We start from the raw sequence: 22,500 nt of genomic DNA on the forward strand, positions 1-22,500 counted from the left end.
GAAAAAGAAAAGTTCAGGAACAGAGCTCTGAGGAACCTCAAAATTAATTACTGTGATTAGTCAGGTTGCTTTTTCAGCCAGTCCTCATAAATCAAACAAGTCTGAAAGTGTTTCCGCTAATCTGGTTCTTCATCTCCAGTAACTTTATTAATGATCAGTGTTCTACCTTCAGACTGGGAATATTTCCAGAGTTCCAGGTCCTTGAAGTCCATAGAGGAGACCTGGACAGTTGCTCTAGAACTTTCTCCAGTTGTTGGTAGGTCTACTCTAGAACTTTCTCCAGTTGTTGGTAGGTCTACTCTGGAACTTTCTTCAGTTGTCGGTAGGTCTGCTCTAGAACCTTCTCCAGAAGCTTGTTTTCTGATAATTTGCCAGGGAAAACTTTAAAAAGGTCATTGTGCCTAAACTGTCATGTTGGTGGCTGGTTTGTAATCTTTTAATCTAACGGAACTAATGGCTGCTTTTCGTGGGTTTTGATTGGCTGTGTTGTAGTTGGATGAAGGGTTGTTCGTCTGTTCCAGTTTCAGTTTCAGTTTCAGCCGTTCACTGATGTGAATCTCAGCCTCCAGCTTTAACACCGTTTCTGTTTCAAGCTGTGATGAGAAACCTTAGGAGTATAAATAGAGATCCTCGGCTTTTTGATCCAGAAAAACCTGCATTTTCCTCCAGGTTAGACTGAACGGAGTGGAAGCGACGCCTCCTCAGGTCGCGGTGATGTTGGCATGTATCTGCAGTGTTTGTGTGGCTTTTACCTGCTCAGCTCGGATTAACGAGGAAACACTGATCTGAGACCAGCATGATCCTCAGTTACATGTTCCAAACACATCTCATCTATACGTTCTAGTTCTTCTTGTTTTTCATTCCTTCTAAAAAACAACAACATAGTTTTACTGTAAAAACTAAAAATAAAACAGAAACTGTTACAGAACACAAAACAGAGCCAAGAGAAAAAACACTTCAGAACCCTAGAAAGCAGGAAATTCAAAAGAAATTACTGTATGAAGGTGATTAGTTCAACCAGTTCAACCAGTTTAACCATTAAACCAGTTAAAGCATTGAGACGTCATCAGCTCCACAACTCAGAACCTTCAGCAGCAACAAACCAGAATTATAAGGACCTGAGTCAGTTTATGGTCCAGAACGTGAATGTATGTGTGTGTATCTCCTTGTAACGATCATTTGATCAGACAGGTTTATTACGGCAGGCTAATTCTATTAACCCTGCTTCACTGAACACACACACACACACACACACACACACACACACACACACACACACACACATACACACACCAGCAGCCATTACTGGCAGCATTGTCCTGTCGCTCATTCGATTAGCATAGATTAGCCTCGACATGCAGCGTGTTAAATGTTGTTCAACCAATCATCCTCTGACACCTCACTGATGATGTCATGACACACGCTGACACACAGTGACACACAGTGACACACATGCTGACACACACAGCTACACACACAGGTAAAAGACACAGACACAGAGGAAACATTTAATATGTTATATTCAGAAACAACCAGCAAAATACTTTGTGTGTCATTTTGTTGGTTTTTAGTCTTTGTTGAGTCTAGAGGTCGTTTTTGGACTGTTTGTGTGCAGTTTGTGTGTCTTTGGGCCTGGACTCGTTGCCGTGGCATCTTGCGTTGTGGTTGGAGGACTGGCTGGGTGTATTTTCCGTGGGTAAATAAAGAGTTGTGTGTTCAGGTCTGAATCAGAAGAAGAAACGCTGCAGGTTTTCATTGTGCGACTGAAGACATGAGGGGGAGGAGGGCAGCACCTCGCCTCGGGGCGCTTTCACCGTCCTCCATCTTAACCCCGACACTCTGTTCTCTCTGCTCTAAAAGCCGCTTTCTGCTCTTATTTATATATTTCAGCAGCTTTCAGGTCAGGGTTAAATTTTACACCGAGTGTGTGCGTGAGCAATCGGACAAATGGATTTTCTTTATTCAGACGCTCAGAATAGAAAGAGGAAAAATACATATGGAGGGAGTGAGGAGATGCAGACGATGGACAGGAGAGAGTGTTTGTGGTTTTTCCTCTGCAGTGGTTACACAAGCGTGAGAGAACAAACCTCCAGAAATCTATCGGCTTCTAGCCAGAACCACCGTGACGGTAGCCTGAACATCTGTTGATTTATTTTACTAAGTATGAAGTAAAAGGAACACCGTCTCCATATGGTGAATACTGGACATTATTTATTGTGTCTGAAGGAACCAGACTCCCAAAATCAAACATTTCCCCCAGCAAAATAAGGACAAATGAAAAAGAAAAATGATAGATTCTATCGTTGTGATTCTCTGAGCTTCTGTGCTCTCCTGTAGTTTGTTCTCCTATATAAAAGTTCTCCTGTAGTTTGCTCTCCTATATAAAGGTTCTCCTGTAGTTTGCTCTCCTATATAAAGGTTCTCCTGTAGTTTGCTCTCCTATATAAAGGTTCTCCTATAGTTTATTCTCCCATATAAAGGTTCTCCTGTAGTTTGTTCTCCTATATAAAGGTTCTCCTGTAGTTTGTCCTCATATATAAAGGTTCTCCTGTAGTTTGTTCTCATATATAAAGGTTCTCCTGTAGTTTGTTCTCCTATATAAAGGTTCTCCTGTAGTTTGTTGTCCTATATAAAGGTTCTCCTGTAGTTTGTTCTCCTATATAAAGGTTCTCCTGTAGTTTGCTCTCCTATATAAAGGTTCTCCTGTAGTTTGTTCTCATATATAAAGGTTCTCCTGTAGTTTGCTCTCCTATATAAAGGTTCTCCTGTAGTTTGTTGTCCTATATAAAGGTTCTCCTGTAGTTTGTTGTCCTATATAAAGGTTCTCCTATAGTTTATTCTCCCATATAAAGGTTCTCCTGTAGTTTGTTCTCCTATATAAAGGTTCTCCTGTAGTTTGTTCTCATATATAAAGGTTCTCCTGTAGTTTGTTCTCCTATATAAAGGTTCTCCTGTAGTTTGCTCTCCTATATAAAGGTTCTCCTGCAGTTTGTTGTCCTATATAAAGGTTCTCCTGTAGTTTGTTCTCCTATATAAAGGTTCTCCTGTAGTTTGTTGTCCTATATAAAGGTTCTCCTGTAGTTTGTTCTCCTATATAAAGGTTCTCCTGTAGTTTGCTCTCCTATATAAAGGTTCTCCTGTAGTTTGTTCTCATATATAAAGGTTCTCCTGTAGTTTGCTCTCCTATATAAAGGTTCTCCTGTAGTTTGTTCTCATATATAAAGGTTCTCCTGTAGTTTGCTCTCCTATATAAAGGTTCTCCTGTAGTTTGTTGTCCTATATAAAGGTTCTCCTGCAGTTTGCTCTCCTATATAAAGGTTCTCCTGTAGTTTGTTCTCATATATAAAGGTTCTCCTGTAGTTTGCTCTCCTATATAAAGGTTCTCCTGTAGTTTGCTCTCCTACACACGTGGACAAAATTGTTGGTACCCCTCAGTTAAAGAAGGAAAAACCCACAATTCTCACTGAAATCACTTGAAACTCACAAAAGTAACAATAAATAAAAATTTATTGAAAATTAAATAATCAAAATCAGCCATCACTTTTGAATTGTTGATTAACATAATTATTTAAAAAAACAAACTAATGAAATAGGGCTGGACAAAAATGATGGTACCCATAACTTAATATTTTGTTGCACAACCTTTTGAGGCAATCACTGCAATTAAACGATTTCTGTATTTGTCAATGAGCGTTCTGCAGCTGTCAACAGGTATTTTGGCCCACTCCTCATGAGCAAACAGCTCCAGTTGTCTCAGGTTTGATGGGTGTCTTCTCCAAATGGCATGTTTCAGCTCCTTCCACATATGTTCAATGGGATTCAGATCTGGGCTCATAGAAGGCCACTTTAGAATAGTCCAACGCTTTTCTCTCAGCCATTCTTGGGTGTTTTTGGCTGTGTGTTTTGGATCGTTGTCCTGTTGGAAGACCCATGACCTGCGACTGAGACCAAGCTTTCTGACACTAGGCAGCACATTTCTCTCCAGAATGCCTTGATAGTCTTCAGATTTCATCGTACCTTGCACACTTTCAAGACACCCTGTGCCAGATGCAGCAAAGCAGCCCCAAAACATTACTGAGCCTCCTCCATGTTTCACCGTAGGGACAGTGTTCTTTTCTTCGTATGCTTGGTTTTTGAGTCTATGAACATAGAGTTGATGTGCCTTACCAAAAAGCTCCAGTTTGGTCTCATCTGTCCAAAGGACATTCTCCCAGAAGCTTTGTGGCTTGTCAACATGCATTTTTGCAAATTCCAGTCTGGCTTTTTTATGAGTTTTTTTCAGCAGTGGTGTCCTCCTTGGTCGTCTCCCATGAAGTCCACTTTGGCTCAAACGACGACGAATGGTGCGATCTGACACTGATGTACCTTGGCCTTGGAGTTCACCTTTAATTTCTTTGGAGGTTGCTCTGGGCTCTTTGGATACAATTCGAACGATCCGTCTCTTCAATTTGTCATCAATTTTCCTCTTGCGGCCACGTCCAGGGAGGTTGGCTACTGTCCCGTGGGTCTTGAACTTCTGAATAATATGAGCCACTGTTGTCACAGGAACTTCAAGCTGTTTAGAGATGGTCTTATAGCCTTTACCTTTAAGATGTTTGTCTATATTTTTTTTTTCGGATGTCCTGGGACAATTCTCTCCTTCGCTTTCTGTTGTCCATGTTCAGTGTGGTACACACCTTTTCACCAAACAGCAGGGTGACTACTTGTCTCCCTTTAAATAGGCAGACTGACCGATTATGAGTTTGGAAACACCTGTGATGTCAATTAAATGACACACCTGAGTTAATCATGTCACTCTGGTCAAATAGTTTTCAATCTTTTATAGAGGTACCATCATTTTTGTCCAGGCCTGTTTCATTAGTTTGTTTTTTTAAATAATTATGTTAATCAACAATTCAAAAGTAATGGCTGTTTTTGATTATTTAATTTTCAATAAATTTTTATTTATTGTTACTTTTGTGAGTTTCAAGTGATTTCAGTGAGAATTGTGGGTTTTTCCTTCTTTAACTGAGGGGTACCAACAATTTTGTCCACGTGTGTATATAAAGGTTCTCCTGTAGTTTGTTCTCCTATATAAAGGTTCTCCTGTAGTTTGTTCTCCTATATAAAGGTTCTCCTATAGTTTGTTCTCCTATATAAAGGTTCTCCTGTAGTTTGCTCTCCTATATAAAGGTTCTCCTGTAGTTTGTTCTCCTATATAAAGGTTCTCCTGTAGTTTGTTGTCCTATATAAAGGTTCTCCTGCAGTTTGCTCTCCTATATAAAGGTTCTCCTGTAGTTTGTTCTCATATATAAAGGTTCTCCTGTAGTTTGCTCTCCTATATAAAGGTTCTCCTGTAGTTTGTTCTCCTATATAAAGGTTCTCCTGTAGTTTGTTCTCATATATAAAGGTTCTCCTGTAGTTTGCTCTCCTATATAAAGGTTCTCCTGTAGTTTGTTGTCCTATATAAAGGTTCTCCTGTATTTTGTTCTCCTATATAAAGGTTCTCCTGTAGTTTGCTCTCCTATATAAAGGTTCTCCTGTAGTTTGCTCTCCTATATAAAGGTTCTCCTGTAGTTTGTTCTCCTATATAAAGGTTCTCATGTAGTTTGTTCTCATATATAAAGGTTCTCCTGTAGTTTGTTCTCCGATATAAAGGTTCTCCTGTAGTTTGCTCTCCTATATAAAGGTTCTCCTGTAGTTTGCTCTCCTATATAAAGGTTCTCCTGTAGTTTGTTCTCCTATATAAAGGTTCTCCTGTAGTTTGTTCTCCTATATAAAGGTTCTCCTGTAGTTTGTTCTCATATATAAAGGTTCTCCTGTAGTTTGTTCTCATATATAAAGGTTCTCCTGTATTTTGTTGTCCTATATAAAGGTTCTCCTGCAGTTTGCTCTCCTATATAAAGGTTCTCCTGTAGTTTGTTGTCCTATATAAAGGTTCTCCTGTATTTTGTTCTCCTATATAAAGGTTCTCCTGTAGTTTGCTCTCCTATATAAAGGTTCTCCTGTAGTTTGTTCTCCTATATAAAGGTTCTCCTGTAGTTTGTTCTCCTATATAAAGGTTCTCCTGTAGTTTGTTCTCATATATAAAGGTTCTCCTGTAGTTTGTCCTCCTATATAAAGGTTCTCCTGTAGTTTGCTCTCCTATATAAAGGTTCTCCTGTAGTTTGTTCTCATATATAAAGGTTCTCCTGTATTTTGTTGTCCTATATAAAGGTTCTCCTGCAGTTTGCTCTCCTATATAAAGGTTCTCCTGTAGTTTGCTCTCCTATATAAAGGTTCTCCTGTAGTTTGTTCTCCTATATAAAGGTTCTCCTGTAGTTTGTTCTCCTATATAAAGGTTCTCCTGTAGTTTGCTCTCCTATATAAAAGTTCTCCTGTAGTTTGCTCTCCTATATAAAGGTTCTCCTGTAGTTTGTTCTCCTATATAAAGGTTCTCCTGTAGTTTGCTCCCCTATATAAAGGTTCTCCTGCAGTTTGTTGTCCTATATAAAGGTTCTCCTGTAGTTTGTTCTCATATATAAAGGTTCTCCTGTAGTTTGTTCTCCTATATAAAGGTTCTCCTGCAGTTTGTTGTCCTATATAAAGGTTCTCCTGTAGTTTGCTCTCCTATATAAAGGTTCTCCTGTAGTTTGCTCTTCTATATAAAGGTTCTCCTGCAGTTTGCTATCCTATATAAAGGTTCTCCTGTATTTTCTCAGTAGAGATGTACTGAGACAACGTGAGTGATTTTAATGACTAATAAATTCAAAAAGTAGAACGAATTCAGAAATTTATGAGTTCGATTCCTGCAGAACGTTCTCACACTCTCATCTCCGGTTTAGTTACGGCTAATTTACTCAGCTCCAGCAATCATACCACCTTAAGAGCCGACTGCATTATCTAACCAGACAGACGCTGAGCTGCCATACCACCATAACATGCAAATGCCATGTTTGCCTCTGAGTCATTCCACTTTAACAGACAAACACGAGGTAATAGAGAAGTACTGCCTTGAAGAAATACCACCTTAACTGCCTGAAAACATCCTGCAACCTGCTAATACCACCTTATCAGTTGGCTGTGTTATGTATGTGTTGTGGTTGTGTTGGAAAATGAACAGTGCGACTGACTTTGTCTCTGCAGCAAACTGGCCAAGAAGAGGAAGGAAACTCTGAGCTCCAGACAGGAAATGACTCTGATGGTCAACAACTCCCAACACACCACCATGGTGGACACACACACCGTGAACGGACGCAGTGAGTACACAACAACACAACAACACAACAACCGCAGTGAGACAGGTTTCATCAAAGACAAAAATAAAAGAAAAAAGGTGATCAAAGAGAAAGTGTTTGGAGAACTTGAAACTAGAACGGTTCTGAGTTCTGAGGTCACTGCTGTGGTGATATGTCTTTTCATGGTTATATTGTGTCACATTTAAGTATTTTATGTATTTTGTGGTTATATTGAGTTACATTTTGTGCATTTTGTGTATTTTTGTAAATCTTTTACAAGTCATTCTGGTGGTCTGACACCTTTCTGTGGTTGTTTGCTTTCAGTGTTGGTTCCTTTGTGTCAGATTTTAGTCATTTTACATCTTTTTGTGATCATTGTGTGTCTTTTGGATGTTTTACTTTGCTTCAGTTTCAAGTTAATCATACTCCTGCCTTAATGACAGGGCATGGATATTGATCAGCCTGTCCTTGTCTGTTATTGGTCATTTGGGGCTAGCTCCGCCCCTTTCATTTGTTGCACTCAGAGTCAGATTTAGAAACTCTGGTTCAATTAAGCAGTTGAGTTCATGAAGCCTGATAATGAAAAGAAATCCTGGATCTGTTGGGTTAGAGTTAGTCCTGATCCTGGATCTGTTGGGTTAGAGTTAGCCCTGATCCTGGATCTGTTTAAGATTTTGAGGTGAATTCACAGAATCCAAAGTGACAAATGAAGATCAGAGTGAAGCCAGAAGATGTCCGTCAGTCTTTAATAGTGGATGAGAAACAGACAGACCGTCTGCTGTAAACAGCACTGATGAATTAATAATGGCTCCTCTGAGGAGGACGTTTGTCTTCTTCATTTTAATATTCGGGAAGGAAAGAGGCGCTTCCAGTGGCTGCAGGTGAAATGACCGAATGTTTTATCACGGAGTGACGGAGCAATAGAGCCAGAGGCAGCAGCCAGATGATGGAGGGATGATGGAGATTAGAGGACGGAGGAGTCGACCTTCCCTCAGGCTGAGCTCTTCAGTCTGACTCAACATTCCTTTATTGGACTCTTTCTTCACTCTACATTTCAATGACTTCCTGTTTGTAAGGAGTTCTGAGCTGACTGCTTCTATCTCTTCATGATAAAATAACTGGCATGATCAGTGAATGTTTGCTTTAAAGAAGCTGCTCATATTCTGCATTTTATTGTGAAAGGACTTCCAGAACTGAATGAAAGCTGTTGCAGTTCTTCTGTCTTAACTAATCAATGACTCCTCTGACTGATGGATAGAACGGCCATACCTAGGTTCTCCTCTAGAACACAACAAGCAAAAAAAAAAAAAACACCACGAACACCAGACTTCCTGCCAGTAATCCTCTGAGCTACAGCAGCCTCATTCTATCTCACTGTGGTTCTAAAATCCTACAGCTCTGTGGAACCACATGAAGGACTACAGAGAACCCAGAGATGCTCTCGCACTCAGGATGATGGAAACCAGAGAAACTCAGAAAAAAGTCAAATTTCTTAATTTTACAAACATTTAAAGTCACTCACTGTGACAGTTCTGTCTGTTTTCTGTTGTCTTGGTTCACTGTATTTTGTTGTATTGTCAGTTTTGTCTCATTATTCATTATTTTTTTGTTCTTTGTGTTGTTTTGTATCTCTGTGTTATTGTCGTCTCCTCTCCTGCAGATGTTATTCTATCTCCATGTTTCCTCTCTTCTCTGCTCATCATCAGTAGAAGATGTTTCTCCATGCTGGATGGATTTCCAACTACTAGATCCTCTCTTATCTGTTTCTGCTGCATTTATTTTAGTCTCTCCAAGGAAACACTGCCTGCAGTTCAACCTGAAACTCTCTGGATGTTTCCCTGTTGGTCACATCTTATTTTGAAGGAACTTGTAAATGAGACGTAAAGGAATCTTGACGACATGTCAGATTTTCAGCTCTTGATGGAACATCCCAGATGAGTAGTTCAAGGACCGTCTGGAAGTTCAGGAAGCTGCAGTCAAACAAAACGTTCCCTGTTTGATCCACAGCCTGCAGGAAACACCAAAACTAACTCAGAACACTTTCTGATCTTTGTCTCAATGTGTGGAGAAAACCTGAAGGTTGTGTTTGTCCTTTTCTGTCCAGCTGTGTCATCTCCTTCGTCCTTCACCCTGAAGACCAACACCATCAGCACCACCGTCCCCAACTCCTACTACCCAGGTACCAACACTCACTGATTCAGACACAAACCAGACACACACATATGAAGACCAAACACAAAATCTCTTTCTGGGTCCTAGAAGGCAAATTCAGGCCACAGCATCAATCTGTATCTCGGCTGATGGAGCCTGAAACCTTCTGGTATCTTCCACCTTCAACAGAAACTCTTCAGAGCTTCAGTAAGGAGCAGCTGGATTTCTGTTTTTGGTTCTGGAACATGTTCCACCTTCATCCAAGAGGCCTCTTTAGTTCTACCTGCCTGGTGGTGTGTTTCAGACATTATGATCTTAAAGCCCCTCAGGGTGTTCATGGAGTACCTGATACATGGTGTAGAAAGTAGTAAGACCCATTGTCAGAAAAACAATGTTTTTTACCAGTTCTTTTTAGAAAGTTCTCTGGTTGTTCAAAGCTGCATCACCAAGTAAAGAGTCTCCTTATGTTGGGGATGGTTCTTTGTATATATTTTTGTGCCATAAGGTGCGTAATGGAACCATTTTTGTGGTTCTTTAAAGAACTGTTTGCAGACATGCTTCTTTAAAGAACCTCTTGCTAAAAGTTGTTTTTTGTGGATCTAGAATAGTTTTTCCTTGTCAACAATTTGAAGGAACTGTTTTACGTTCAATCAACATAGTGTTTCTGAGGTTTAGAGATGCTGCTTCCTATAAACTCTAACGTTCTCCGTCTCTGAACAGACGTTCTACTGCACCACTTTTCAGGTACTTACAATGCAAGTTCCCTGACCATTTACATCTGTAGTCACCAGGAAGCTTCACAAACATTAAGAACCCAAGTCACGTGAGTCCAGCAGGATATAAGAAACATCTGAGACCAGAACCTTCAGTCTGAGAAGTTCTCCTGGATGAAGATAGAATGTCCTTAACCCTTTAGTCGGGGGCTGTAGGGACTAAGGAGGTGCCTCAAAAACAGGGCTCAGGGACTAAAAGGTTAAGAACCTAAAAGAGACGTAGAGCTGCTTCTTCCTGAAGCTCTGAGGATCACAGACATACTGTGGATGTAACAATAAATAGTACTGTCTTTACCTGCACCACAGATGGAGAGGGTTTAGTGGTTGATAGAGGCCTTCACAGCCAACCACAGCACAGCACTCCTCTGATGGTCCTACAGCAGCTGAGCCAATCACAGGGTTAGGGTTGATGAAATGAACAAACTGATGAAGAGTTTCTGAGTTCATTGTGGTGCAGTAGATGTCCTTCAGGGTTCTTCAGGGTTCTCCGCCTGAACTAACCTCCCACTGGTTCCAGGTGTGAATGTCAGGCCTTTGGTTCGCAGTAACAGATCTGACTGCTGATTGGAGACCTGAAATCACATGATCACGTCCTCATTGACTGATCCAAACCTGGTGGGAACGGTCAGAACCAAACTGCTGACGCTTTTTCTTTTTCTCTCCTTTTGACTTTTTCCTGTCTGCCTATCTGTCTGTCTGCCTGTGTCTCTCTCCCTGCTGCCTCCTGGTTTCAGATCCCTTCGTTCCGACGGCCATTCTGGGTGAGACTGTTTTTCCTTTATTTCCTGTGTAGGACAGAGAAACTGACATGTATGTGTAGACAGACAGACAGACAGACAGACAGACAGACAGACAGACAGACAGACAGGTGAGACAGGAGAGAGACAGACAGGTGAAAGGAGAGAGAGTGATCTTCTGGCTTCCATCCATCCCTGCTTGCTTCTCGTTCGGCTGCTTGATTTTTTATTCCGTTTTTTTGTTGTAAAACTTTTTGTTTTAAGTTTTTATAGTTTTCCCTCCATCTTTAATGATTCTGTTCATTAGATTTTATTTTGTTGCCCTGGTAGAGTTTTTTTTGTTGTTCTAATTGTATTGCTTCAAGTTTTCTGTTGTTGGTCATTTTTTTCCCGTTTTGTTTAATTTTTTCTAGTTTTACTGCAAACGTTCTGTTTGCATTTAAAATTCAGTAAGTTGACCACTTTTATTTCTTTTTTAAAATATATTTGCTATGATTTATTGACCGTTTTGTTTACATTTTCAGTGTAATTAAAGCATTTTTTTCTTTCTTGTTTTGATTTTGGTTTGGTTTTGGTTCTTACCCTGTTTCTGTGAGATTTTTTAAAAACAACGGTGGGCTTCACTCCATCCCCACATCCACAACATCCTGCGTGTCGTGTTGACGTCACGTCTGTCCTCCAACCTCTGCATGGACACAACACGCTATCAACACGCTATCCTGGACTGAACCTTCAGCAGAGCAGTCAGTGGCAGCAGAAACCCAACCAGAGTACCTGGGCTCTTCAAACTGCCCCTTTCACTGGTCAGCTGCAGTATTTACCCCATCTGCTGCCGTTAGCAACCAGTATTTACCCCATCTGCTGCCTTTAGTAACCAGTATTTACCCCATCCACTGCCATTAACAACCAACATTTGCCCCATCCGCTGCCATTAGCAACCAATATTTACCCCATTTGCTGTCTTTAGTAACCGATATTTACCCCATCTGCTGCCAATAATAACCAGGATTTACCCCATCCGCTGTCTTCAATAACCAGTATTTACCCTATCCGTTGTCGTTAGCAACCAGTATTTACCCCATCCGTTGTCGTTAGCAACCAGTATTTATCCCATCCGTTGTCGTTAGCAACCAGTATTTATCCCATCCGTTGTCGTTAGCAACCAGTATTTACCAGTTGCTGTCAGCAACCACAGTCCATTTTAATGAGAAGCTTAACGACAGACTGTAGCCACGCCCACCTATGATGTCACAATGTACAGGCCCCTCTCACTTATTGTGTCATAGTGTACTGGCCACACCCACTTATGATGTCGCGATGTGTTGACCACACCCACCTATGATGTCACTGTGTACTGGCCCCACCCACACCCCTGCTTCTCTTTCAGAAGCTGAGTAAGGATGGAAACATAAACACAAGCTTTCAGCTGCTGGACCTCAGATTCAGTCACGTTTATATCCACAAACTGATCATTTACTCTCTATTAATATTTTCATCATTATTATTATTATTATTATTATTATAAGATTTACTTTATTAATATATTACTATTAGATTTATTCTATTATTCTATTATTATTATTAGATTTACTCTCAAATGCAGTTTTAAAGTTCAGCAGGAACCATCCCTGTAGAATCTCTTTCAGTTCCACATAGAACCTCTCTGAATGCCACTTTCCACTATGGGAACTCGTGGGTTGTTGGGACCACAGGAAGAACCGATCCTGTAGAACATCTCTATGGCCATTCCACTGCAGGAGGAAGATGCCTTGTGTGTTCTGAAGGTTCTGCTGGGGTTGGGCGGAACCTTCTTGAACGAGGGTTTATTCAGCAGTTTAAAGCAGGTTCATGTTTCTCTGGTAGCAGAAGTCCACTGATCAGTAGATGAAGGACCAAATCCAGACATCTGAGGAATTCTGCTGACAATGTCTGCTTCTGTTGTCATCAGAAAATGAAATCAAACAGAGAATGTATTTTGAGGCTTTAGACTACAGTGGAACCAAAGAGAACAGAGAGCGGAGGAACCTTTGGTGGAAACGTCCAGCAGCTCTACTGGGTCCAGGTGTTTAGAGACCAACAGTCAATGAAATCCTGGAGAATTTAAAAACTCACTGTGGCCATGTCCGACCAGACCCCTCTCTGAAATGACCCACATTCTACCAGTTTCAGCTGCGCTAACTATGCTGCTAGGCTAGCTAAGCTAAGTAAAGGTAGAACAAGCTAAAAGCAAACATGCGTTCTCTCTCCTCAGACCAACTGAACTGTCCTAAACTCAGTGTACAGTTAACCAGGTCAGCTAGGTTAGCCTAGCTGCTAGCTAGTTATGTTAGCTTCTTGCTAGCTATGTTAGCAGTGACGTTGTTGCTGACCCCTGTCTCCTCTCTCTCTTCTCTTCTATCTGTCTCTAAAGTGCCCATTAATGGTAAGTGGTTACTATGGTAATGGTGGCCATGTTGGGGGGGTGTCTGTCACCACCACGCATGGAGCCACGCCCCCCACCTGCTGTGATGTCATCAGTTAGCGCCTCATTCTTTACTCCCTGTGAAACTGTGATGTCACAACCCCGACTTCTCCCACCATTCCACCTCGAACCAATCAGCTCTGTCCATCTCTCTTGCTGATTGGTTTGTGCCACAGTGGTTGTTTCATCTGTCCAATCACGATCCACCGCCTCATCAGATCCCATCCCCCTGCCATGACTGGTCAGGCTGTTTGGGAAAGAGAGTTTCTGATTGGTCAGTCAGTCCCAGGCTAGCCAATAAGAGCAGAGTTAGAGAGCGTAGAGGAAGGTCTGTCCGCCGAGTGTTTCTGAAATGTTCTCAGCAGAGTCCTGGACGGGTTCTCCCGGGTTCTAACGGGTACTCCCCAGACAAAGTCCAGTTTACCACACAGGTTTGTTATGTTCAGGACTCTGAACTCTGCTCTCTTCACACTGCAGCTGCAAGAAACCTGGAAACCCAAACCAGTAAATCTGGTCCATGGTGGACTGGACCAGTACCATCCTGGACTGTACCAGGACCAGCACCATGGTGGACTGAACCAGTACCATGGTGGACTGGACCAGTACCATCCTGGACTAGACCAGGACCAGTACCATGGTGGACTGAACCAGTACCATGCTGGACTGGACCAGTATCAGTGTCATGGTGGACTGGACCAGTACCATGCTGGACTGGACCAGTATCAGTGTCATGGTGGACTGGACCAGGACCATGCTGGAACTGGACCAGTACTGGCTCTTGTGTTAACCAAGTGGGACTGAAAATGACTGATTCGAGCAGCAGTGTGAAAAGACACCAATCACCATCCTCTCTCCAGTCATGTGATCTACTGTCACGTGATGTGTGTGCCATTCATCTGTGTCGTCATGGAAACAGCTGTGAATGTTATTGTTCCTTTTACTGAGAACAGAACGGATTGTGTTTGTTGTGATTATTCATCCGGTGTTTCTATCGCATCAACAAAACAACTTAAACTCTAAAACACAACAGTCTGCCAGTTCACATTTTCTTAGTGTGTGTTTCATCTGTTCACGTTTTTTCTAAAGCTCTAGTGTTTTTGAGCACCCAGGGTCACTGTATCCATAGCTCCTATCAATACCTCCTATCTAAAAGTCCCATCAATAACTCCTACTAATAACTCCAATCAATAACTCCTATCAATAAGTCCTATCAATACCTCCTATCAAAAAGTCCTATCAATAACTCCTACTAATAACTCCTATCAATAAGTCCTATCAATAACTCTTATCAATAACTCCTATCAGTAAGTCCTATCAATAACTCTTATCAATAACTCCTATCAATGGATCATGTAGCAGAAAACAGGTTCTAGAGGACTTAGAACTTATGACTTTTCTTGATCTTCTGACCTACCCTAAAAATTGTCCCTTGAAGAACCAGTTTTTGCAAAAGTTCTCTCAGGAACCATTTAGGGTGGATGAAGGAACCATTTCTTGATGGTTCTGTTAGACACCTTTGGAGGTTCTTTAAACAATCAATTAAAGAAATGATCCCTTGAAGAATCTCTCACTAAAATGTTCTTTGTGGAGCTAAAAATGTTTCTGTTTTGCATCACTCCGAAGAACCACTCTTGGTTCCTTTTAGCGCCTTGATTTTTCAGAATGCAGGTGGGTTCCACAAGGAATGATCTCGAACATGGCTTCTGAAAGAACATACTTTTGTTAAAGTTCTTTATGGACCATAAGAACTTTAGCCCAAGCAGTTTCTTCAGAGAACCATTGTGTTTCCAGGGAGAACTTTTATTGTTCAGTGGATAGTAAAAAGGCTAAAACCTGTGGCCTGTCAGAATTAGAACAGAATGAGGTACCGAGTCGATAACTGGCTGAAAGATTAGAACCGTGTGGACAGTCTGGTTCTGTTCACAGATCTGCGCTGTGTTTGTCCATCTGTCTGGCCCTAATCTGCATTTTGTCCTCCTCCAGACGACAGCCACACCATGACCAGTGAAACCAGTAGCCTGGTCCAGTCCCACTACAAGCAGCGGGAGTCGGAGCGGGAGGCGCTGCCCTACCAGACGGGTCAGTTGCACCCAGCCATCCGGGTGGCCGACCTGCTGCAGCACATCACCCAGATGAAGTGTGCCGAAGGCTACGGCTTCAAGGAGGAGTACGAGGTGAGCTCACACACCTGTAGGGGCGGGGCCACAGGTACAGGAACTCTGGAGTTAAGGGGAGCGTTTACAGGATCAGACCCCTGATGGTTCCCTTCAGGTTCCACTGCAGAACCCAACATCTTAATTCATGAATGACACCAATATCCCAACCCGGTCTCACGGGGATTCGTGAAACTGTCACGTAAGTTTTAGTTTCGGTTTCGTGCGCACCAACACGATTTCGTCATGTTTTTCGTGCCGCTCACCACGAAATGTTTTTCGCTGTGGTAATCACATCTGAAAGTGGTTTATACCGGCGGATTCATGACGATCTAAGCTGTCCATCGGCGTATACTGCTTGTGTGATCGCGTTTGCGGCCGCCGGCCGCCGGACATTCTTGAAATTCCTATGCAAATTGGTAAGTGTACCACCGGCTTATGGTTAGGTTATGGTTAGGTTATGGTTAGGGTTATGGTTAGGATTATGGTTAGGGTTATGTTTAGGGACGATGTCATGCAAAATATAGCGTTGGATTCGCCACGGTTTTACATTAAAAATATAATATACACATTCTTTTGAAATACGTTCTGAGTGGCACGAAAAGTCCGCCGTTTAAAATACATTGGTGCGCATTTCGTGGTGAGCGGCACGAAAAACATGACGAAATCGTGTTGGTGCGCACGAAACCGAAACTAAAACTTACGTGACAGTTTCACGAATCCTCGTGAGATCGGGCTGAATATCCAGATGTTTGACTCTTAACAGGTGTGTGATGTTCTAGTGTGGTTCTATCCAGGTTTTTGATGTTCTAATGTTGTTTTATCCAGGTGTATGATGTTCTAATATGGTTCTATCCAGGTGTTTGATGTTCTAATGTGGTTCTATACAGGTGTTTCAGGAGTTTGATGCTTTACTGTGGTTCTATCCAGGTGTGTGATGTTCTAATATGGTTCTATCCAGGTTTTTGATGTTCTAGCATGGTTCTGTCCAGGTTTTTGATGTTCTAGCGTGGTTCTATCCAGGTGTTTGATGTTCTAGTGTGATTCTAACCAGGTGTTGGATGTTCTAATGTGGTTCTTTCCAGGTCTTTGATGTTGTAGTGTGGTTCTATGCAGGTGTTTGAAGGTACACCTGGCGACTGCAGATGCATGAGGAGAACACAAACTAAAGAGAGCAGAAACTGTATAAGGTTCTCCGTCATCCAGAACATTAATAGTCCATCATTTATAGTCAGTGAGGAGCCGCTGCAGGGTTCTAGAGCAGCTTTAGGTTCTACATCTTTCTATCTACGGAGCTGAAATACAATGAAGGTCTGAAATCTCCAGATATCCTGAATAATCACTGACACCTCAGGAATAGTCAGGAATAATTGATAATATGTCGTAATTATTATATTTATTGTATTGCATTTAAGTGTTTTAATACCTAGCTTTTTCAACATTTTTCGGTAAATATCCAGGTTTCCATTTTTAAACTCCTCATGAATTGGCCAGTCAGTTTCTATTCAGGTGTGTTGATGTGTTTCTGACAGGAAGTGTGGTTGGTAAAGGAAGAGAAGTAAAGAAGTAAAATCTGCTGTAGTTTAGTGTGTAGAGAGGATCAGCCCAGTAAACCTCCAGCATGTTCCTTCAACGTTAACAAGATTCACCCCAATGAAGACTGCCCTACCTGCATCACATTTTTATTGTTTTATACCTGTTGTTGGTCGTTTTGTGTCTTATTTTGTGCATCTCACAGGTTTTTGTGGTTGTTTACTGATAGTTTTGTCGCTTAGCATCACATTTAAGTTTAGTTGTTGAGTTCCATCATTTTGGATTAAATTTCAGTTGTTTTTGTGTCACATTTTAGTAGTTTTGTGTCTTTTTGTCGCCGTTTGCATTTCATTTTGGTTATTTTCCATTACAATTAGTTGTTTCATAGTTTTTTTGTTGTTTCCTGTCTCATTTTAAACATTCTGTGTGTTTATGTAGTTGTTGGTGTTTAAATTTGGTTGTTTGCGTCACTTTTTGGTTGTTCAGATAATCGACTTGTGGTTTCAGCAGCAGCAGGAGGAAGAAGACAGTAAACAAACCGATAATGTTCACTAACGGCAGGAGTTGGGGAGTTTCTGTGCAGTGTGTGTGTGCTGTAGTGTGTGTTTTAGTGTGTGTGTGTGTGTGTGTGTGCGTGTGCACTCCACATGTTTACCCATTTTCATCACGAGAAACTTACTAATGGATGTTACTTACCTGAACATACACACACACACACACACACTAAAAGACACACACACACACACACACATACATTATAGATCTTCCCCCCAGCTAATGGGCCAAAACAGGGAATGGCTTCTGTATGTATGTGTGTGTGTGTGTGTGTGTGTGTATGTGTGTGTGTGTGTGTGTATGTGTGTGTGTGTGTTTTAGTGTGTGTGTTTTCGTGTGTGTGTGTGTGTTCAGGTCTGGTTGCCTGCTAGCGGCTGCCCTCAGGGCTAATCCATTATACATACTGAGTACACACACACACACACACACACACACACACACACACACACACTGAGTGTTTTCACCCTCCATTTGCAGAAAGTTAGCGCTGCAGAGTTCTTCCTGCGTTTCTGTCTGTTAAATAACGACACCGTTTCCAAACTGGTCACACACACCAACAGCAGTCTCTCCCAGTGTCTTCTCATGCTCACCAATATCACCAGTATCAGGACTCAAAACTCCAAAGAGTTTGAGTTTTTCCATCATTACTCAGAGAATAAATCTCATCAGAAGCTGCAAAGTTTAGGGCGTTAAGAAACTTTGACAAAGAAAAGCAGCAAATCAAGTGGTGAGACGCTCAGATCTGAAAGTATTTCTGTCTTTTCCTGCTATTGCTTCAGACTGATGAGATGCTGAGTGTTTCTTCTCCAGCTTCTAGTCCAGGCTGGATTCATCTTATTGATCCAGGAGCTTTGATTTGATCCAAAATGACTCACAAAGAACTATTTTGAAAAAAGTTTATTAGAGAACCTATTTTAGCTGAAGTCTTGGAGAACCATTCATGGTGTCTAAAGGAACCAGTTTTGATGGTTCTTTGATTCTTTGGAGGTACCTTAAAGAACGGTTTGAAGTAATTGTTCTTCAAATAGCCTGTTTCTAAGAGATTCTTTGGAGAACTGAAAGGGTTCTAGTTAACACATTTTTTTCTGTAGAGGTTCCAGCCAGAACTGGAACTAACGGCTACGTTCTGTATCGATCAGCATCTTTTCCATCTTTAATTAGTTCCAAGTTTTTGAAGGATTCGTAAACCGAAGAACTTCTGTGTGGTTCCTGGTTCTCTCCTGGTTCTCTCCATGAGGCTCAGACTGGTGATGCTGGTGTCGATGGAAACAGAGTCACTGTCCAACCCTGAAATGTTTGACTTTATCTTTGAGTTTATGAACCGTGTGCTGGCGTTAGGCTTTATTTTATTCTGGAAATGAATTTTCATGCTGTTTCCTTTGAGTTCAACACACTTGATGTGTTTAACAAACACCATGAAGCCAGTTTGGTGTCAGAATAATCCTCAAAATTTCATTATAAACTTCCAGATTTCTTCACATATGTCAGAAAAGAATCAATTCTTTATTGTAGTTTAAATTCTTTTGGTAGAACGTTCTAAACAGTCATTGATTACTGATGCTTGAAAAGAAATGCTGCCGTTGAGTTAATGAATGAAGGCAACGTCCAGCTGAGTGCCACACTGATGCTTGTTGTCTCCCTGATCCCCTCCATGCTTCTCGTTTACTAATTAATGTGATTGGACAGCTTAACGAGGTAAGACGCCTTCTTGGTTTTCAGATTGTTAACGTCCTGTGTTTTTGTCAACTAGATTACACTAGATGGTAGCAACACACACCCATGAGCACTTAGCTGAATGTAGCTCAGATTCACCCAACTACAGTTCATGCCTGTCATGTATTAGAATCACATGCCTGTCTCCATGGTAACCATCTTTGGAAATATAAAAACGTCTCTGTCTAATACCATTGTATCACCCTACAGTAATCACATTACTTCTAATATGAACTGTAAATAAACAATAAAAAAAATCCTTTACAAAGACTGGAAGTAAAATTCAGCTCCAAAGTAGAAACTGAAAGAACCAAAGAGTCTAGTTTCGATTCCATCCAGTTTACCTGATGAACATGGTTCAAGAATGAACCTGCTCAGTCCTGAACCTATGGACTGGGTCTATCTGTGTCTGCATCAAGGCTCCACATGGAGAAGAACTGAACAGAGGAAGAGAAACATCTGACTGAGAGACTTGAGAAAGATGGAAAAAGATCCAAGAAGATCAGGGAGCAACTAAAAACCAGAGAAGCACAGAGTCAGCAGGAATCAGGAGGTCTAGGAGTCATAGTTCCACTAATCAGGAGGTCTAGAAGGAGTCATAGTTCCACTAATCAGGAGGTCTAGAAGGAGTCATAGTTCCACTAATCAGGAGGTCTAGAAGGAGTCATAGTACCACTAATCAGGAGGTCTGGAAGGAGTCATAGTTCCACTAATCAGGAGGTCTAGAAGGAGTCATAGTTCCACTAATTAGGAGGTCTAGAAGGAGTCATAGTTCCACTAATCAGGAGGTCTAGAAGGAGTCATAGCTCCACTAATCAGGAGGTCTAGAAGGAGTCATAGTTCCACTAATCAGAGCTCCTAAAATGACTCCACAGACAGTGAACTACTTTCTCCATCCAGCTGTAAAAACAGACATCAGCTGCTTCAGACTTGGTTCAGAGGTTCTCCATGGAAACCAGAGTTAGTGTGAAGCTCAGACAGTGTGAAGGAACCTTCAGAACATCAATCTCTATGGACGGAGGACCAGAACTAAACTTCCAGATGAAGAACATGAGAAGAAGCCTGATGGATGCTGGAGAACATTCTTTGGTCAGTTGAAGATCAATGAGTTGGGCTCAGATGGAGTCCAGATGTTTGGTGAGAACCTGACCAGGACTACCACAGTGGATGCATGGTCCTGACAGTGAAGGACGGAGGTGGAGGTGTGATGATCTGGGGCTGCATGAGGTCAGAAGGTGTTGAAGACATTTCTAGATGCAGCATGAAGGTCTGAGGAGGAACCAGGATACTGGGTGACCAGATGAAGGAGAGGAACATTCCAGCAGGAGAACATCCAGAGAACAACATCACACCAGAGCTTCTCCACTAGAACAAGGTGGAACCAGGACCTGGACAGTGTAAGTCCTGAAGCCAGCAGAACCTCTGAGGTGTTCTCCAGAGAAAACAACATTTTAAGTCTTAGTATTTAAAAGTGACTGAGTTTCTACTGTGGTGCCTGAATTTCAAGTCTAAACATCTGATGTATTTACTCAGTTCTAAAATCTCTTCTAATCAGTGGGAAGAAAAATACCTTTGCTTTGTCTTCTAGATTTGTCAAAGCTGTGATTCCCAAGAGACAGATTAACTGATAAATATGCAGCAGCTAAAACTGATCTAGAAGGTTTAGGAACCGGATGTTCTGTAGTTAAAGGAGGATGATAAAAACATTGGATAAATGGTTCTAACCAGCAGACGTTCCTGATGTTAAACTAGTAAATATATTACTAATGGTCTTTTAATTAATAATAGTTTAATTAATTCAGTGCTGGGACACCTCAGAAACATCATGGTTCTTCAGAAGGCTCTCTGGTTCTTCAACGTTTCATCACCAACTGAAGAACCTCTTTATTTAGAGGACGGTTCTTCAGCTACTTTCTGTGGTTCTTTAAAGTTTCAGCAGGTGAAGCATGAAATCAGTCTGCAGCTATTTTTTTTTTTGCTCTGGATGAATCATTTGATCAATAAAAGATCAGAAAACAGAGAAACATTCTCCACAGTTTCAGAAGTCCAGTCTGGCATCTTAGAACATGTTGTTCTGTATGAATAACAGTCTGGAACCCCAAACATAAAACATGTACTAATGCAAGAAACCTGCAACTGCTGCAGATTCTTGCCTTTTAAAATTAAGACAATGATTTTCAAGTTCTTCTAACAAAATAGAACCAAGTGGTTCCACACATTGTTCTAAAATGACTCAGAACTTTTTCAGAATCACTCAAATTGCTCTGGAAAACCATTCCTTGAATCTGCAATAGTTGCTTGGAGCGCCATGTTTGATGCCTAATGGAACCATTTTGAATGGTTCTTTAGGGCACCTTTGGGGTTTTATTAAAGAACCTTTCGGTAACAGATTCTTTGTGGAACTATTAATGGTTCTTCTACGGCATCACTGTGAAGAATTAGTTTTGATTTGACTGAGCACCTTAACTGAGTGAAGTCATGCTAACATGCTAATGCTAATGTGCTATAACATTTGTCAGGTCCTGATGATGCGTTGTGGAAATAAACCTGAATTCAACTCAGTTGAATGAAACTGAGTTGAAGTGATTTATCAGATTAGGTACAGGGTTACAGGGTTAGAGAACTTCATCTGAATTGGTTAAAAACATTCAACAGCAACCTGTCAGTGAATTTCAAATCAGTTTTAATTGATCAGTTTTCTTTCTTTCTTCGGTGTTCAGGTAAAAGACTGGATTGTGAAACAAAACAGAATATTTCTTCAGTGTTTCCTTTCATGCTTTCAGTGAGGTTAGGGGTAGAACAGCTGAACTTCTGAGTTCTGAACTGGTCCAGGTTCATCATCCAACTGGGTTGGACTTTCCTGGAACAGAAACTGGAGATCTTCTAGTTTCACCTGGAACTCAGCTGTTAGCATGCTAACAGGGTTAGCCTTGAAGATCTACCATGTGGACAGGAGGAGGCGCTGTTTTTGCTTTACTACTCCACAAGAATCTGCTTGGAGGATTCTGTTCTCTTCATAAATAATTTGGTTTATCTTTTGTTCAGAAATAAAAAGTTCTGGTTCACTTTTGCCTTGCAGCAAGAAGATTCCTGGTTCACACCTCGCCCTTCCCGGGATCTTTCTGCATGGAGTTTGCATGTTCTCCCTGTGCATGCGTGGGTTTTCTCCGGGTACTCCGGCTTCCTCCCACAGTCCAAAAATATGCTGAGGTTAATTGGTTACTCTAA

The 22,500-nt window shown here is 41.3% G+C and overlaps 1 protein-coding gene across 1 annotated transcript in view; it reads left to right on the forward strand.

Annotated features, from left to right (window-relative positions):
* LOC110960940 (receptor-type tyrosine-protein phosphatase mu-like) overlaps nucleotides 1-22,500 on the forward strand; it is a 139,848-nt gene that overhangs the window by 103,331 nt on the left and 14,017 nt on the right. Inside the window, 5 exon segments of the mRNA XM_051940769.1 lie at nucleotides 7,105-7,217; nucleotides 9,301-9,375; nucleotides 10,855-10,881; nucleotides 13,268-13,279; nucleotides 15,302-15,492. Coding sequence (XP_051796729.1) covers nucleotides 7,105-7,217; nucleotides 9,301-9,375; nucleotides 10,855-10,881; nucleotides 13,268-13,279; nucleotides 15,302-15,492 — 418 coding nt within the window.

The sequence above is a fragment of the Acanthochromis polyacanthus genome, chromosome 20, assembly GCF_021347895.1.
Source record: "Acanthochromis polyacanthus isolate Apoly-LR-REF ecotype Palm Island chromosome 20, KAUST_Apoly_ChrSc, whole genome shotgun sequence".
Lineage (NCBI taxonomy): Eukaryota > Metazoa > Chordata > Actinopteri > Pomacentridae > Acanthochromis > Acanthochromis polyacanthus.